The sequence below is a fragment of the Culex pipiens genome, chromosome 1, assembly GCF_016801865.2.
Source record: "Culex pipiens pallens isolate TS chromosome 1, TS_CPP_V2, whole genome shotgun sequence".
In the NCBI taxonomy this organism is placed as follows: domain Eukaryota; kingdom Metazoa; phylum Arthropoda; class Insecta; order Diptera; family Culicidae; genus Culex; species Culex pipiens.
Genome location: NC_068937.1, coordinates 70,270,765 through 70,290,566, shown reverse-complemented (window position 1 = coordinate 70,290,566; position 19,802 = coordinate 70,270,765). Strand labels below are relative to the sequence as shown.

General features: G+C 36.4%; 1 protein-coding gene across 4 annotated transcripts; it reads right to left on the bottom strand.

Moving 5' to 3' along the window:
• Window positions 1–459: 459 nt before the first annotated feature.
• Window positions 460–17,748, bottom strand: LOC120431180 (allatostatin-A receptor-like). Of its 4 annotated transcripts, none has more exons than XM_052706454.1 (6): window positions 17,648–17,748; window positions 14,583–14,827; window positions 3,669–3,823; window positions 3,481–3,611; window positions 3,273–3,417; window positions 460–612 (listed from the first exon to the last, which is right to left on the bottom strand). In XM_052706454.1, exons 2-6 carry the CDS (start codon window positions 14,746–14,748, stop codon window positions 487–489), a joined length of 723 nt encoding a protein of 240 aa, XP_052562414.1. In that variant the 5' UTR covers window positions 14,749–14,827; window positions 17,648–17,748; the 3' UTR covers window positions 460–486. The 4 variants fall into 4 exon arrangements, with proteins under 4 accessions (XP_052562414.1, XP_052562412.1, XP_052562415.1 ...); XM_052706452.1 differs by having other exon boundaries at window positions 14,583–14,881; window positions 17,648–17,739; XM_052706455.1 differs by having other exon boundaries at window positions 14,583–14,818; window positions 17,648–17,739.
• Window positions 17,749–19,802: the final 2,054 nt, after the last annotated feature.

The following is a 19,802-nucleotide window of genomic DNA, read 5'->3' as shown; positions in this document are numbered from 1 at the left end:
AAAAAGTGTATGTACAATGTACATTAGGGTGACAAAATAAAAAATAGGTAGCATTTTTAGGCAAAAATAAGTATGTGTGCCAATGTTGTGCCAAGTCGGTTATGATTTAAGGGTCGCTTTAGATCGTTAAAGTTTGCGACAAAAACCTTTTCATATAAAAACGTCTTCTTTCAATCGCTAATAACTTGTCAGGGTTAACTCGGATCGTTTTGCGGTCTTAGACAAAGTTGCTTTTCATAGAAAATACACTAGAATCTCACACTTGACAATGATCTGACACATTTTTTTTGAATTTTGGAAATTCAGGCTTTTCCCCATACATTGTTGCGATTTTTCCCATACAAACTTCAACGATCAATAACGACCATTAAGCCAGGAGCCAGGTGGTATTTCTAAGGATTTTCCAATTTTTTTTTCTTGTCACCCTAATGTACATTGACTTGGTTAAATATACCACGGCGCAATCAATTTGCGTAAATAAATGCATTACCTGGATTCAGCTGAAACTCGACCTCCTGGGGCACCCGATTTCCACAGTCGCGCCAGCATCCCGATGTACAGCATTGATATCAACGTCAAAGGTACAACGTATGACGACAGGAAGAACGATACCTGAAAAAATAATACTCTCAGGACCAAAACAGTGGGTGTGAAAGCACGCCCACAGCTTTATGTATCATATCTCGTTTTTTTCTTTTATAGAGGTTGAGTTGAAAACGACATAAATATTTGTTTATATTATTTTTTCTATCAACAGACACTTATTTTTTGTCTGCAACATCGATTTAAAGCTTAAGGGGTTACATACATGTAAATCGTCAAAAATGTCAGGGGTTGGTATGAGCACATATCTATATACATTTTCATCAATTAACAAAATAAATATGAAGACATTTGAGTGTACCATTGCCGAGATATAGCTATTCTAATGGTACGTTCGTTTGATGGCTAGTTCCACACTGAGTGCCGCACTAAGAGCTGTCAAAGTGTTTCTTTGAAGAAACTCGCGCTAGTTCCGCACGAGTTTCGCCGCCATCTTGGAACTGAAACTCTAGTGCCGCACTCGATATTTTTTCAGTTTCATGCGAGTTCCACGCGCACTTACAAATGACGTTTGATTGAACCAAAACTGGCACCGACGAGTGCGGCACTCAGTGCCGCACCGGCTCTTCAAACGAACGTACAGTAAGTTAGCAGTTTCAAAAAACGGGTGCCACGATATCTCAATACACTCAAACCCCGATGGTTTGACACCAACTGTTGTCAAACGAACGGGGTCACTTTTTAGTTTGACACCCCTTTTACACGGAGTTCACACACACACCCAAACGATTGTTGTGATAGTGTGCGTGAGCGTTGTGTAAAAAGTGACAGTTCGTCACTTTTTAGTTTGACTTTGACCAACCAACGGGGTACAAACTAAAAAAGTGTCAAACGAAAAAGTGACCAACCACCGGGGGTTGAGTGTACTGCTTTGACCAAATTAGCTCAAAATTTTGGTGAAGACTCGTCAAACCAGTCCTGTGGTGCATGAAGAAGGCCGAGTTTCAAAAACTTAATAAAAAAAGATCAAAATATTTTTATGTTTTTCATAAAAAAAAATGATTTTTGTATTCTTTTGAAAAGCAAAATTTCAAAATCAGGCTTCGTCATGCACACGGGATATGTCTTGAGAGTCTTGACCCCAAATTTCAACCAATTTGGTCCATCCCATCTCGAGATATCGTGGCACCCGTAAATCAAGTCGGTGTTTAGAGAAAAACGTTCACAAAGTTTGACAGTTCGCTTTGCGCATGGCAAATTTGTGAACTTAAATCGTCTCTTCCTCAGTTCAGTCACGAAATATCTTCATGAAACTTTCAGGAGTGATTGAAAATCTCGGATTAGTTTTCAAAAAGCCGTAAGAGCCATTGGCAAACAAAGTCCTTCCCAGTCAAATCAATCCAAATTCTGAAACGGAATCTAATAAGAATCGTATACAAATTCCGTTTCAAACGCAACAACCGGTTCCGTGTTCGAACCGGTTGTTGCGTTTGAAACGGAATTTGTGTACGAATCTAATTGGATTCCGTTTCAGAATTCAGATTGATTTGACTGGGTTTTTGCATCAGTATTCGACTTCCTTACTAAAAACCAATATCAAAAATGCTCGAGATTGTTCATCTACACGTCCTTCAAATGCCCCAAACTTAAAATGAACTAAATTTTGTTTCATTTTCGAGAAAAACGAAAATTAGTGCCATCGGTCACGGTGGCTCTTACGGCTTTTTGAAAACTCACCCGAGAAATCATCTTTTTAATGAATTTAGTGAACTTTCTGTAACATGAAATTTTATGATTTTCTACACGTATGTAACCCCTTAATTGATTGGTCACCAACAAAGTGCATACGTACAATCGAAATCAAATTATTCGCTCTGCAGCATTGCCTTGGCGTTCTCGATTGCGAGATTCCTACTCGAAACTAGGTGTCCGAAGGCTTGATTGTTGAGGCCTCTTTTTACACCTTAGCTTCCATCCACCCCGGGATTCGAACTGACGACCTTTGGATTGTGAGTCCAACTGTCTACCAGCGACTCCACCGAGGCAGGACCCAGGGAGACGACTCCTACACCTGGACTGAGCTATCGACATAACCTCTAGGTTAGACCGAGACCAACATTTACTTCCCTGTCCGACAGAAGGCGTGATCAGACAAATTTCGTCTCAAAATTTGCCACCGGGACCTTCTGGGATCGAACCCAGACCAACTGAGTGAGAGGCAACCACGCTTACCCCTACACCACGGTCCCGGCCATACGTATAACATAGTAGGTAAGTTATAAAACGTCCATTGTAGAAGGGAAGATGTTTCGAAATTAATAACGCCGATGTGGTTAGTTTGACTGTCCAAAATGTTCTGCCTTTATTGTAATCGAAAAGTCCCTCAGAGCCTCACACATGAGGTACTGAGGTTTTGCTTACTGAGCATTAATCGAGCTACTTGCTTTAATCGCGGCGAGGTAAACGAAGTTTAGCTTTGTTCGCAGTTTGGGTTACTGTTGTCGGCTGTGCTGACGATGTTAGTGGCGCCCCCCAAATTTTATAAGACATATGGGAGAGAGGGAAGAAGAAGAAGAAAATTTCTTCTTCCAGCCCCCCCCCCCCCCTCACGAAACAAAATCCTGGCTACACTCCTGGGGACAGGCTTCACGTTTCATCCATTGAACGCTTTATTAGTGCTTGCGGTAAAATTTCGGTACCATTCATCGTGACAAATAAAAAATACTTACGTGAAACGCAATCAAATTGTATTCTGTTTGTAGAAAAAGACACGCAGTATAATTAATTCCCTTATTCGGATAGAAAAGTACTCCGTGAGAAAGGGCCACTGGAATTGCTGTGGTTAGAATGGTAAACCACGTGACTGCTATAGCTCTATAATGAGAAATTGAATGTGACATAGTTTGAAAAGAAATGTTGGAATTCTAATAAACTTACATCACAGCATTTCGTTCAGTTCGTAAGGACATGCTAGTTATTGGATGCACTACGGCTAAAAAGCGATCCAATGACATCAAAACTAAAGTATACGCACTTGCATGGGCGGTTACAACTATCATGTACTGGACCTACAAGTAGTGTAGTTTTAAAATTTGAAATACCTCGTAGAACAAAGTTTAACTTACGAATTTACACCATACTTCACCAAAAGGCCATTCGGGTAGTATGTAATCCGTTGCAGTAAATGGTACACAGAATATGACAAACAACAAATCCGCTGCGGCCAAGTTGATTATTAGCAAATTTGTTGTCGAACGCATATTTGGATTTGCAGCGACGACTTGAAATAAAGAAGAAAGGGTATTATCAGAAAAACGTTTCTTTTAAGTGTTAACCATAAACAGCAAAAATTGTTTGAAAAATTAAATTTTCCTTTGTAAAGAAGCTTTATGAGCAACTCTCGCATTTATTTTTAGCTTTTTTTTATTGAGAAGGTCTTTGATTTCAAAACATAAATCAATCACATAGTTTCATTTTTGTCATTTAAAATTATACTGTGGAATTTGAAAACTGAGGTCGTGGTTCCCACTTTCATAAACACTTGTTCAACGTTTATTCTTAGTTTTAAAAAATAATGAGATTTGACATGGGAACAGTTAATTATCAAGATAATTGCAACATCTTGTAATTAATCACTACTTAGCCTAAGCGCCTCTTAACTCGAATCGCAGATGGCGGTGCAGATAATCTGACCTTCCAGGCAATTGAATCTAGGGCTCTTTTGGCTTTAAATGATAAATTAAAGTGTGCAAAAAGGTTGCTCAAGTTGAGTGGATTGTCGATTTTTTTAACGTGATTTGAATCTCTTTCAAGTCGACGAAGAATGGATGAAAAGAGAAGAAATTCAGTACCCTAAACTCGAAAAGCTTACTAATAATAATCTAGAATTATTGGGCCTTAAGCCTGACCTACAATAGGAAACTCGCAGGATCGCAGACGCAACCGAAAGTTCTGAACACATGCAAATCAATCTGATCTTCTACAATGACAATGTTGCGGTGCTGCAATTCTGTACTAAAAACGCAGGACGCAGTTCGCAAGTTCTAAATTTTTCTGCGTTTACAGTTCGAAATGGGAAATCACAGAAACCAACGCAGCTCATCGTAGATACTCGCAAAAAAGTCTGCGTATTTAGAACGAAAATTTTTCGTCATCGCATATATACAGCAATTCCATTTGAAAAGAGCCTAAACTAGAGCGTCCAATTTCCCGGGGTTACAAAATTCCCGGGAAACGGGAAATTTTCAACAAATTTCCCGGGAAATCCCGGGAATTCCCGGGAAATTAGAAATTTAACAAAAATTATTCTGATCCTGTTTCTGATTAATATTTTGCAACATAATTGTAAAGAACAAGCAACTTTAATGCTCAAAATGAGTGTGAGGATCAATTAATGGCTTGAAAGCTTGTTAAAAATCATGCAACTTTGAAAAAATATTATAAATTTTCGAATTTTTTATGCTGTCTTTCAAATTGTACCACATAAAAAAAATGGTTAGTTATTTTTGTTGAGAAGTATTTTTTTAATCAAAGTATTTGGTCAGTGAAAATGTATGCTCCACAACAACAAAATTGCTTTTTAAATTTGTCTCAGTGACCATAAAGTTGAACTGGAAAAAATCATGCAGAAATAATGATTTTCATGGCAAATTACTTATTTCAGAACAAGTATTTTCAACTTGTGAATAAATAGATAATCATTGAATTTGCCCTTAAAATCTAATTTCTAGCGCTATTTAACTTGAAATGAAATCATAACTCAAAGTTTTACAATATTTGAAGCGAGTTTTTGAAATATGGTTGCATTCTTTGGGTATATTTCATATCATACGCAGTTGTTTTTAATGATTTTTCATGGTTATGATTTTAGTTATATGGTTATATGGCCTTATAAATTAATTAGATTAAAATAATTTTCATAGTGTAAAAGTGGTTGAAATTTAACGATATATTTTCATATTTAAAATGTATTACATCACAGTTACTTACAGTTATTTCTCGAAAACATTTAAACAAACTCTTCTCGAACAACCCTTTTGGAAAAAATTAATTATATCAATACAAGTTTAATCCAATTTGGTCAAAGTAAACAAAAATGGTGAACATCTTATATTTATATTCAATTCAATTTTAATCAAATTTGGTCAAGGTAAACAAAAATGGTGAACATCTTATTTTCAAATGAAATAACAAAAAAAAATCTTTAAAATAGGTTGTCGAAAATAAAAAAAGGTAATATTCATTCCATTATAGCGTAATTTGTGTTGCCCAACATATAAGCAATCAATATCCATAGTTGTGAATGCTTCAGAAATAAATATTATCTTAATTAAACCTTGACATGAAATGTACAGGCAAGCTGATTAGTTTAATATGAACAGTAGATTGAAATGAATCAAATCAAATCAGGTTCTCTAATTATTATTTTTTGTATGACTTCAAAACATTGGTGCCAAAAAGGTATGAAAATGTATACTTCCGCTTGTATTTCGGGAATTCCCGCGAAATTTACAAATTTCCCGGGAAACGGGAAAAAAAATTTTCCGGGAAATCCCGGGAATTCCCGGGAAATTATTTCCCGGGACGGGAAATTGGACGCTCTAGCCTAAACCGAAAAAAAGTTCTCCGATCGGGCTCAAAAATTTTCTGGGGGTTCCTTGGCCAAAATATTTAGACCCGTATTTTTTTGTTTGGCCATTAGGGTGACCTACGCCGTGTTAGGGTGGTCTGAAAAATGGCCATAAAACCTACAAATTGCTTTTAAAAGATTGCAAAAATGTTGTGTCGTTCCAGAGAAATCGACAAATTAGAAAAACGTAACGCACCGCGTAAAAAGAGTTTTCACTGTACAGCAATTTCCCACGAAAACAGCATGGAAAAAAAACAAAAGTGCTCAAATCGGGCTAAAAATTATAATTAGACCCGTATTTTTTTGTTTGGCCACTAGGGTGACCTGCGCCGTCTTAGGGTGGTCTGAAAAATGGCCATTTTCGTCGATTTTCGCAAAAACCACTTTTTTCAAAAAAACATAACTCCTCGCCATTTTAACCGGTTTCAGTTGTCTTATACGCAAAAGAAAGTTGATTAGTTCGGCTATTTAAGAAAAATAGTAAGAAGTTTCAAAAATCTAGCTTAACATATGAAAAGGTCGTATGAAAACTTAAAATGCTGTTTTGAAGGTCTCGGGACCAAAGAGCCTATGTCTGAAAATATTTTTATCGGATTCCTCGGAAAATTTCACATAATATATCTAAAAGTGGTGAAGTTATGTTTTCGATACTCTGAGATACGAATTTTTGAAAATAAAAACTGAGTTTTTCGACGCGCCACGCGCACAAATGGGAAAATGACGCAAACGGGAAAAGTCGACTTTTTCCACTAAAACTGCGATAACTTGAAAATTTCAGCGATGACCTATACATGTAAGGGTACCAAAAGTTGCGTATTTCAATTACGTAATTGAAATACGCAACTTTTTTACGTAATTGAAATACGCAACTTTTGGTACCCTAGCATTTATAGGTCATCGCTGAAATTTTTAAGTTATCGCAGTTTTAGTGAAAAAAGTTGATTTTTTGCCGAATTCGCCGAATTCCCGTTTTTGCGCGCAGCGCGTCAAAAACCCAGGATTTTATTTTCAAAAATCATATGTCTGAATCCTGTTAATGAACCTCGCCCAATTTTTGATATGTTATGTAAAATTGTCCAAAGAATCCGTTAAAAATATTTTCAGATATAGGCTCTTTGGTCCAGACACCGCCAAAACGGCATTTGATGTTTTCATAAGACTTTATCAAATGTTAGACTAGATTTTTGAAACTCCACATTATTTTTTCCTGGAAGTCAAACTTATCATCTTTCATTTGCGCCCTAGACAGCTAAAATCGGTTGAAATGAAGCGAAGTTATGAATTTTTGAAAAAAGTGGTTTTTGTTAAAATCGAAGCACTTTTATTTTTTTTTTCTTTAACTTTCATATGATTTTCGTAATTAAAAGACGCAACTTTTGGTGTCCAGACATGCATATGTCATCGCTTTAATTTTAAATTTATCGCATTTTTATTGAAAAAAGTTAATATTTTGCCAGTTTCGTCATTCTCCGGTTTTTGCGCGCGGCGCGTCAAAAAACACGGATGTTATTTTCAAAAAAACATATTGTACGATCAGTACCTAGCTGGACTCGGTCACTGGAAACGACCGGCGGCTCAGTGACCGACGAAATAGGCGGCGGGCCAGATGCGGGCATAAAAATGTCAAAATCTCTTCCCCCCTCACTTCGTCTCACCATCCAGCTGCAGCTTTGTTGACAAACAAACGGAGCACGCGGTCGCATGATGGTGGCATCGAGCCAGAATTAGGGGTGATCATTTGATTAAAAATGAAAGTTTTTTCAAGAAAAATAATATTTTTCCGACCGAATAAAAAAATTGCGAGCATGTTCAAACAATTATTCCTGATGTCGGAGAAGTGATAAAAAAGCAAAATGTTAATCCATAATTTTTCTATAAATTGAATTTTTTCACTCCAACTGGGAACCCCTAGGTCTATCCACGACCGTTTCCAATGACCGTGAGAAGATGCCAGAAAATCCAGCTACGAGCTAAATCCACAATATCTCGGAATCCTGTTAATGAACTCCTCCCATTTTTTAGTATGATATGTAAAAATGTCCGGGGAATCCGATAAAAATATTTCTAGACATAGGCTCTTTGGTCCAGACACCGCCAAAACGGCATTTTAAAGTTTCATACGCCCTTTTCATATGTTAGGCTAGATTTTTGAAACTTCTTACTATTTTTCTTTGAAAGGCCAACTTATCACCTTTCATTTGCGGTTAAAATGGCGAGGAGTTATGATTTTTCGAAAAAAGTGTTTTTTGCGAAAATCGACGAAAATGGCAATTTTTCAGACCACACTAACACGCCGTACAGTCATCCCTCATATTCGGAACAGTTTACAAATCGGCTAATGTTCAAAAAATCATAGAAAATCAATGATTGAACTTAATGATTCGTTTTTACCTTCATTTGGAAGCTTTTCTTGCGATCTTTCGAATGCTGTATCGAACAACTGCAAATTTTAACTTTCATATCAAGTTTTTGAGGAAAAACTTTGACCCTTGAAATCCACAAATTCGGAACACTTTTTTCTTACGGATGTAAACAAACTTTGGATCTCTCCAGGAGTACATATTTGTAACAAAATAATGACTTCACACACTGCAACCAGTGAAACTCAAGCTTAGTGATGTTTTATCCATGGTCTGATAACTTTTTTTTGTGAAAATATCAGTTAAATTCAGGTGTTCCACAATTGTGGGAGGCACAATAACATCCCACAATTATGAAACAGGCAATTTGGAGGCAGTGTTTTGCTGCTCTGGATAAAATAGTCTTGAAATGAGGTTTTTTGTTCAAAAAGTACTACTTTTACTGGTGAAATAGCAAGAGAATGTCCAAATAAAGGTCCTAAAAATAGTAGGGTCGACAGAAAAGCTGCATTTGGCATGTTATTGACAAATTATCACAAAAGTGTTCCGAATTTGTGGGTGTTCCGAATATGTGGGATGACTGTAGGTCACCCTAATGGCCAAACAAAAAAAAATATTTGCAAAAAATACAAATTTGCTATGCAAAGATTCTGAATTCGACTAAATAATATCAGGATTACTCGAAATGATCATTTTCTAGTTAAAAGAAGGTTTGCAATTGAATATTCCAGCCGTTTCTCATCCACGTGGTAGCTATCTGACATATGGCGTCGCGATGTTCATCGAGCTTTCATAGCATGCTAAGGAAAATTTGATGCTTTGTGTGTGTGTGTGTGTGTGTGTGTGTGTGTGTGTGTGTGTGTGTGTGTGTGTGTGTGTGTGTGTGTGTGTGTGTGTGTGCAACCAACCAAACGGGATCACGCGGCCACTTCTTACAAATTGAGTTGTTTCCATGTATTTTTAAATCTACATTCTATTCTTCATGTAAACTAATGTCAAAAACATAAACAATGACTTTTATACCCCGCCGTTTGACATGGATGGTTTTTAAAACCCGCCAAACAAATCGCAGCACACTGGGAGTTGCTGGGGGAAAATCGAAAAGTCCTTGTCAAAAAAAATCTGGTTTGAAACGGTAGTGTTTTTTTGTGGTTTGATCCCCGACGAACAGAGTTCGGATTATTACAGCATTTTCCCATTAGCAGGACCGCTGTTCGTGATGCCCGGCTCATCCCAGCTTGTGGCAGCGCCACGATACACGAGGATAGATCGCCCAGTGTACGGAACGATCGAAAAGATGATAGCTACGTTAAAGGCGGTGGAGGTAGCCGATTGTGAAAAGTCTGGCCGTGGAGATCATGAAACCGTTTCTTAGAATTTTTAAATCTTCTGTGTCCTTCTGTGAATCGTGGTAGAGATGTTTTTTTTTAAATCACGGTGTTTTCACAATTATGACATGGCAGTGTAGGACATTGTGCCAAATGAAGTACGAACCAGAAGAAACCCGTACCATTTACAAGACTCTGGCAAAGAAATCACAAAAAATAAAAATAAGCCTTAATAGGTACATTTCTCCGTTTTTTTTTTTTTCAAATATTTGATGAAATATAAATGTCTAAAATGTCCAACTCTTATCACAATGTTTGTGCTCTTATTTCCTCCAACTGGCTGTATTCATCCAGTCCGTTTTGGTCGCTCTTCCTGTTGACCTTCAGTCCCAAATTTAACAGTAAACATAAAACTTTTTTTTATTTGTCCGAACGTAATTTTTCTTTTATGATTTTATTGGAATATTTAAAAAAAATCAGCTAGATTGCAACAATATCCCACATCGGCCACGTTTTGTAATTCATGAATCTGGTAAGGCCAATATTTCAGATCAACTGGTCCGACTGTGGATGGTTGCTCTGCTAGTCTTGTCCAACGAAGGCCATATCATGCTTCGAGGACTCGTTCCGGTCGACCAGGTTCGTTATCCTGCACAAATCTATAATGTTCCGGATAGTGGGAGCTCCGGGAGAATGAGCCGGACGTCACGAACAGCGACCTTGACGATGGAAAACAGGAATAATTCGTATTTTGTTCGCCGGTGAGAACCGTGTTGATCCACGTTGAACAACAACAGAAAATATGTGACAAGTATTTTTTACCATCGCAACCTCGGTTTACTAGGATTTGTTTGGCGGGTTTTAAAAATCACCCATGTCAAACGGCGGGGTATAAAAGTCATTGTTTATGTTTTTGACATTAGTTTACATGAAGAATACATGCAAATAACTCGCATAGGCATTTGGAAGGTGTTAACTCTGTCGAGCTTTGGTGACCCATTTCTACGCTGGCTAGCCGAGCGCGAGGTACTTCAGCTTTTATCGACAAGCCCCGCCCTGAAGAACGTTTGCACCAATCGGGTTCAAACGTTATTTAGAACTTCCGAACCCTTGTCAAATGGACAAGGACCCAGCGCGTATATAGTTGATAGCAACAGTATTCCTAATTCCAGTTACAGCTCACCAAGCCGTGATGGCCTAGTGGTTTAGCATTTTTGCTTACCAATCCAAAGGACGGGGGATCGAACCCCGACTCGGGCGACTTTGATTTTTCGTTCATGTTCAGAGTTTCAAGATTAATATTTCCTATACTTTCTCGTTGGGAGCAGATGGGAATCGAACCCAGGACCATTCGCTTAAAAAGCGAACACCGTAACCAATCAGCCACGGCCACTCCTTAAGGAAAATTTGATGCTTTTTCAGAGAAAAACGTTGATTCCGGAGACATCGGATTGTTTGCCGATGCGCCAGGTCTATGGTACCAAAAGTTGCGTCTTTTAATTACAAAAAATTTGGTACCCTAACATGTATAGGTCATCGCTGAAATTTTAAAGTTATCGCAGTTTTAGTGAAAAAAGTCGATTTTTTCCCGTTTTCGTCATTTTCCAATTTTTGCGCGTGGCGCGTCGAAAAACCCAGTTTTTATTTTCAAAAAATCGTATCTCAGAGTATCGAAAACATAACTTCACCACTTTTTGATATGAAATTTTCCGAGGAATCCGATAAAAATATTTTCAGATATAGGCTCTTTGGTCCCGAGACCTTCAAAACAGCATTTTAAGTTTTCATACGACCTTTTCAAATGTTAAGCTAGATTTTTGAAACTTCTTACTATTTTTCCCAAATAGCCAAACTAATCACCTTTCTTTTGCGTCTAGGACAGCTAAAATCGGATGAAATGGCGCGGAGATATGATTTTTTGAAAAAAAGTGGTTTTTGCGAAAATCGACGAAAATTGCCATTTTTCGAACCACCCTAACACGGCGTAGGTCACCCTAATGGCCAAACAAAAAAATACGGGTCTAATTATTTCGGCCAAGGATCCGCCAGAAAAATTTTGAGCCCGATCGGAATTTTTTCTTTTTCGAATCATGCTGTTTTCGTGGGGAATTGCTGTATGATAAAATACAATTTAACGGTCTACATTATTTCCAGAATTTTGTGACAAGATTTACAAAAAAGAAACTTTCACAATATTGGACACATTCACATTCTCCAGACACATTTCTCACTCCGTTGCAACGTCAAATGAAAAGTTTGACTTAACATATGTTTGCCATAGTCACTACCTGTAGAAAATTCAATTTCTAATTCGAATATGTAATAGACACATTCTCCGGCAATGTACACCTTAGGATGAAATTTTAAAAAGCGTGTATGAGCTATTTGGATATTTTTCGTCGATTCTAGACTACTTGAAGCTTCAAAAATCATGGTTTTCATTAATTGAACTTTTGAATATCATTATGTACAAGTTGGTTAAGTTATGCAACAATTCGTGACAAAATCAGCGTTTTAAAACATTTTTCTAAAAACTCCTGGTTTTCAGCGAAATATAATCCAAATATTATTTATTTGTTTGCATTTTGTAGGTTTTTAGATGTAATAAACGGAAATGTCATGGATTTACAGTTTATCTTAAATTAAGTATTTTTTCAAACTAGTGTAAGTTTACCATTTTATTGCGTTGCAACGTCACGAAAAAGGGACAGTTGTTTATGTCAACAGAAAACTAAACATTCAATCATTTTGATATTTCGGATGCTCTTTGTACTTGGAAAGAGCTTTCAATTGCAACCTAGAGCGACTAAATTGGTTGTCTAGATCCAAAGTTACAACAGGTTTAAGTTTGCGTTGCAACGTCACGAAATTTTAAATCATTGGTCACATGGCAAAAAGGTGTATGCGTAGTTGATTGTTGGAGATCAAAGGATAATAAATATTATATATGTTTTATATAATGTTTCCGAGTCTATTTACAGAAAAATTGTACATGGGTCATTCACAAATTCCGTCACTTAGGTTTGTAGCAACTCGAAAAAAGTATGTATTTTATAAAACTTGTTGAGTAAATCAAAATAGATCGATGTTCACAATGGGGAAAAATTCTAAAACTTTCAAAAAAATAATCACGAGGTTACTGGATGGCCCCTTTAAGATAAACTGATTTATGTGAGAGTGCATTCTAATACAACGCAACGATTTTTTTTATCGCACACCCTTATGTAGGCCAAATTACGGTGAAATTCACCAATCAATAATAATCACGTGATTCGATTGTTTTTTTTACAAACTTTTGTCACTTTGTTGTTGGAAGAACCCTTACCTAAATAAGTTGTATGTAATGTTTAGTTGTTCGCAATTAAAAATGTTATGTTGCGCAGGTAAACAGTTTTATTATTTCCTCAAATTTAATTTAAAAAGCACAAAAGTCAAAAAAATAAGTTACGTTGTTTGCAGATCACCCCTTAGGGGCCATCAACAAACGATATGGGCACTTTAGTTATAAATTTCTGCCCTCCTGAAAACTCGAAGCTCCATACCTCCCTTCTAAAACTTCCACGTGTTTTGTAAATTTCCCGAAACGATTAAAATATTAAGGGAGCGTTCTTGCATTACGTAACAAAACATTAATATTTTTAGACCCCCTCCACCCCCTAGTAATACATTTCTGATACATTTTTTTGTATAAATCCTCGAACCGCGCCCCCCTTCCCCTTGATATTACGGCGTTACGTAATGGATGGACGCCCCATAACATGGATAGAGGAGGTGGGAGTGGGGGGGGGGCTGTCTTTCGTGATAATGGAATAATACAAATATTTGTTTTTACTTTGAAAATGCTTGGAAAACTGCGTATATCGTACTGCTACTGTGAAAGCGGTATAGGGGGAGGGGGGGCGGTCTAACATGGGCGGGCCAATCAATTCACATGTTCTTGTACTGTCTATTAATGTCTAATAATAAAATCATAACCTACAGTTGCTCAAACTAACAAAAACTATGATTTACTTTGAAACTAATATTTCGTGACGTTGCAACGCAACGAAAAATCCTGTTTTCAAAAACAGTGCGTTGCAACGTCACGAAATGTAAATGGTCTTTAAAAATCGAGGTTTGATTTTTTCGAAAAACTAATGATTGCATTCGATTTGTTGGCCAATTTTACACTATAAATGGAAGAAGAACTCCAAATTTGCCGTTTAACAGAGCAGAGTTAATGGCGAAACATGAATTGGGTCAGGATTGAGAAAAAGTCACGCGTTGCAACGTCACGCGTTGCAACGTCACGCTACATATTCCCCTCTCAAAAATAGAATATTCGCTTAAAATAATGTTTCAACATTGTTTCTTATAGGAAATTTAATGTACTTTCCGAATCTGTAATAACATATGTACCTTTTCAATGTATTTTTTTAGTTACAGCCGAAATACTGAAAAAAGAAAAGTCAAAGCGTTGCAACGTCACGGCGGAATGTGTCAATAGCATTCAAGTTTTGGAATGGTTTTGATATCATACGAGACATACAGTAAAAAAGTGAATAAAGTGATAAATTTTGTGACATTGCAACGCTGGAATGTGTCAACCTAATTTTCCATAATAAGCTATGCACTTTTCTTTTTGGCCAAAATCCTTCTAGTTTACAAAACTTAAAGCATACCGCTTGCTCAAGGTCAAAAATCATTTTTGGAGTGTTTTTATTTTTCAATGTTGCCACTTACCTAGTACCACCAGTCCATTTCCTATGAGCCCTGTTAAGCCGATCATTCCGAAAAACACAGGAACCATCACGGAGACAACTTTCTCAATATTGGTGCCATTGGTATAGTAGTGAAGCGAGTCATTATAGGAGCCAAATGTTTCGTTCCATGTAGCGTTTCCCAACATCTTGAGTTTATTTGTTCAATCACTTGGTGTTATACAACAGAATATATTTACACGTGTAAACCACTTCGATCTGAAACATCTGGTGTCATGAAGACTTTGATGAACACTGCCCCAGCTTCGAATGACCCTTCTGCTTTTTTTAAATATAATATTAAGAATGCAAAAAATATTTATACCTCACAGACATTAACATCCAAATTGTAAAATCTATATATGAGCAATTATTTTTTGTATACGGTATAGGTATACGGATTTTTTTTTGCAGATTTTTTTTTATCAACTTTTTTTCACATAAACTCAATTTCACAAAATACGTATTTTTAGATTTTCGAAATTTTTTGATATGTTTTAGGGGACAAAACCCCGCAACTTTTCAGCTATAGAGAAGTATGGTCAAAAAAACTGCCGCCGAGTTATGATTTTTTTTAAATAGTGTTTTTTGGAAAAAATCGAAATTTTACACCAAAAAAAAATTTGACCTACATTTTTATGTAAAATTGAATTTGCAATTGAAAAGTACTTTACAGATTTTTTGATAAAGGGAACCGTTTTCAAGATATAGCCACCGAAAATTTAATTTTAACGAAATATTTGCAGTTTTTCGATTTTTTAAAATAGTGACCATGAGTGACCATTTCTGAAAATATTTTTTTTTAAAGGTTCAGAAAATTTGCAAAGAGACATTGAAGATTGTACCTCGGGTTGCTGAGATACAGCGGCTTAAAGAAAAAGAATCATGGATATTTAGGTTTTTTAAATCTCACCCAAACAACCCATCATTCTCTAATGTCGATATCTCAGCAACTAATGGTCCGATTTTCAATGTTGAAACATGAAACATTCGTGAAATTTTCCGATCTCTACGTATTTTGGGAAATTGAGTTTTTGTAAAAAAAAGTTGGTTAAAAAATCTGCAAAAAATAATCCGTGTACCTATTTTTTTCTCAATAGTCCTCAACAATACCTACAACTTTGCCGAAGACATCAAATTGATCAGAAAATTCACTCAAAAGTTACAGCTGTTCAATATTTACGTTACATTTTTGTATGGACAGCTGCTAAAATTGTATGGAGACTTGTATGGGTGAACCAATGACACAAAGTAGCTTCTTTGGTCATAGGGAAGGCCCCCACAAAGTTTGAGCCAAATCAAAAAATACAAATAAAAAAAAATGGATTTATTTTTGCCGGTTATGATAGAGAGTTGCTCATATGGGTCATTTTGCCTCAACTGTACACAAAAAAGTACAAATTCGAAATCGACTTTTTCTGATTAAGCTCAAATTTGGTGGAGCTATTGATACTTTCAAAACATGTAAGAATCCCGATTTTGAACCAAATTATCCCCCCCCCCCTCTCAAAGTTTTGCGATTTTAGTCATTTTTTTTCTCAAAAACCTTTTTTTTCAAATTACCTTATCCCTTTAATTTGCCCAACATTTGAAAAAATGATTCTTATGTAAAATCGTCTGGGGAACACGTTGGTGAAGTTTAATTAAAAATTTAATCGCATGTATATTGAGAAAATGCGTGTAAAGTTTTCTATTGCGCAAAATGCATCAAAGTTTGATTCCAATCGAAAATCTGAAGACACCATTTGATTCAGCGTCCAATTTCTTTAAAAAATAATTGTCAAGTTTTGCTCTATGACTTTTTGTTTCAGAGATATGGCCATTTGAAAAAAGAGGACGAATGACGAAAATCGCAAAACTTTGGGGCGGTGCCAAAAAGAAGGGATGGTCCAATTTGGTCAAAAATCGGGATTCTTACATGGTTATGTCTGTGAGCTGTAAATGTTTATAATATTTAAATATTTAAATAGAAAAAAAAAGTTTTTGACTACTATTCTTTTTTTAGAAAGCTAGCTTAAGAGAGGGAAGAGTGATCACGCAGATTTATCTTATTCAAACAAATACAAACGCAAAAAAAATAGCTGGAGTTTATGAATACTTTATTCCACAAATTTGAAATCAAACATCGGAAAGAAAAGTATCTTTTGCACTCAAAATCATGTAAGTTTTAACCAAAATAGTTCATTTAACATTCAAAATTTTGAAGGATTTTGTCGTGACCCTGCATCAAAAACATTTTTATTGAAGATGCCAATGCTAAGCATGTCACATGTCTTTCGATCTATGTATACTATTATTAGTATATACTATATTTGGTAAATCATATCAAAACTATAAATACAGGTTTTTTTCCTATAGAAATTTATTGAAAAAAGGAAAAATGTTCATAAATCAGTAAAAGAAAAAGAAAAATCCAGATGTTTATTACTCTGCATGTCTGGTCGTTTAAAAAAATAGAATAAACTTTGCAGATGAGTTGATTTTAATCATCGCTCCACCAAATATTTATATTTGCTTGCACAAACACTTTTCTCCTTGCAGATTACACTAGACACAAGTGTACTCCAGAATCCACCTTTCTACCAGAGTCATTAGCAGCTACTTTTCTCGAGCAGCATATTTACACACATGTACTTAATTTGCATTAACGATGCTCGCAGGGATGCTGTGATAGGTATACAACATTCTACTGGTCTTGATGGTGCTCCTAGGCCTCCTAACCGTATATTATAGTTATATAGACCGGTAATCACATTCAAGATCATTTCCTCGTTGGAAAAACACCAGGCAAAAACTCTATTTTCCACTTTTCTAAGATGCCCCCCTAACTCACTTTTGTCTAGCACGGATATAGGCATCGCGTAAAAGGAAATGAGTACTTCCTTTGCTTCAAAAGATAACATTTTCACTGGATACAAAGTTTCTTAGAAAACCACCAACACTTTTGATAGATTACTTTTTCTTTCGTCACGTTAAACATTTTTCTGATAAACTTTGTCCATTCCCATAAGAAAATTCTTGGCATTTACTAAAACTTCTTTTATTTACCATCCCAACAATAATATGGCACAAGCAACAGTTGTTGTTTTCCTGAGATGATGGCGTTTTCCCGATTTTCCAACCACACGATTCAAGCCGACAAAACGAACTGATACCAAAGATTATGAAGGCGTTGAAAAATTCTGCACTCTCGCTTTTCTCTCACTCCCAAATATACTCAGAGAGGTCAGAGAGTGATATTTTGTTGATACGTTAACAAGAATAAAATTTACATAGAAATTTACCGGAACATTACGGTACATAAAGAAGCACGTTGTCAATTAAGGCATATAAAGGGCTATCAATTTAACAAACTAGTTCATCAATAACAAAATCAAGGCAAAATTTTACAATATTAATTTAATTAAATATAAAGTTTTGAAACAATAATAAACATTTATCAAGTGTTCCTAAAAATCTTTCAACTATTAAATTCATGGTACCGTACGGTCGAGAAAAAACAGAGAGATTATACTTTGAATACTGTGAGAGATGTAAAAGGTGTAGAGAGTGTGAGAGAATAATAAAAATCTGTTGCTTAGAGTGTCGCTCGGATGTCTAGGGCGCGGAGATGTCCTTATACATAAAGCGCAAATCCATCACTGGTTAGGCAACAGGTGGGCCGTGCTCACCAAAATTGATTATGATACAATAAATGTAATTCTGAACCCTTTTTGTTGATCAATTTTATGTTTTAATTTAATTAACTATTACGCACAATGTTGCGGCTATTGCCTTACAGTTTGGCTTTCAATGGGAAACAATTGTACAGTGCTAGGGATATCAATGCTCTCTCGTAAAGTTCAGCAAGATTAATTTTGAAGTGCAAAATATATTCTAGCCGGGGCCGAGGGGTGATTTGACGAAAACAAAAAAAATGAAAAAAAAACTTTTTGCGATAATAAACATCGAAAATTTTCAAAAATCTAGCGATAAAGCTTATTTTTCTGAGTACCCTTTAATGACCCTTTGAACGACCGCAAAGGATTTAAAATCGATTTTAATTGGGTCCTAAAATGAAGCTTAGATTGCTGATATTATTGTTTACAGCGATAAAGCTTATTTTTCTGAGTACAATGACCCTTTGTACGACCACAAATAGTTTAAAATGGATTTTTAAATCAATTTTGAAAAATTATCCTCGCGGTCCATCTTGACAGAAAAGCTCCTACTTGACAGCTCGTTCCAAGGGGACCATAGTTGATTCATCGAAAAAATGTTGTCTTGTCAAAAAAAATTTTTGCTTTAAAATGAAAAAAGTGATCAGAAATGGTTTTTAATCGTGTTTTTTACCGTTGTACATAAAAATTGACGTAGGGCTTTAGTACCCAATTCAATTTTTAAAAATTAACTTCACGGCCCTTCTTGACAGAAAAGGTCCTACTTGACAGATCGTTCTAAGGGGACCATAGTTGATCCATCGAAAAAATGTCGTCTTGTCAATTTTTCTTGCATTAAATTGAAAAAAAAAGTGATCAGAAATGAGTTTTGAACGTGTTTTTTACCAAACAAAATCAAATTATTCGCTCTACAGCATTGCCTTGGCGGTCTCGATTGCGAGATTCCAACTCGAAACTAGGTGTCCGAAGGGTTGATTGTTGAGGCAATTGCAAACCTCTTTTTACACCTTAGCTTCCATCCACCGCGGAATTCGAACTGACGACCTTTGGATTGTGAGTCCAACTGCCTACCAGCGACTCCACCGAGACAGGACCCAGGGAGACGACTCCTACACCTGGACTGAGCTAACGATCTAACCCATAGGGACGTGGCGTTACATCGTGCTGCCATCTGTTTTTTTTTTTAGTGCAAGAGTGGAAAAGTGCTGAGTCATCGTCTAAAAAAAGACGGCGTACTATCTCACCCAGCAAAATGAAGTCGATAAAGTAGTCGGTTTTGATGGAGAAAAAGTGGAAAACGTGCTCTAAAAATAGCGACGCCGTCCCCCGCCTATTAGGTTAGTCCGGGGCCAACGTTTACTCACAGACAAACAGACGGGACACTCGAGTGCCGAACCATCGTCCTCCAAAAACGGTTATTTCAAATTCAATTTTGTTTCGGCATCCACTCACCCGGCGCTGATGGCGCTGCTGTCGTGACAGCTCGCCCGTCTTTTCTCAGTGTGTGTGATGCGTGTTTTTTTTTGTTTTTAAGTTGAGCGTGA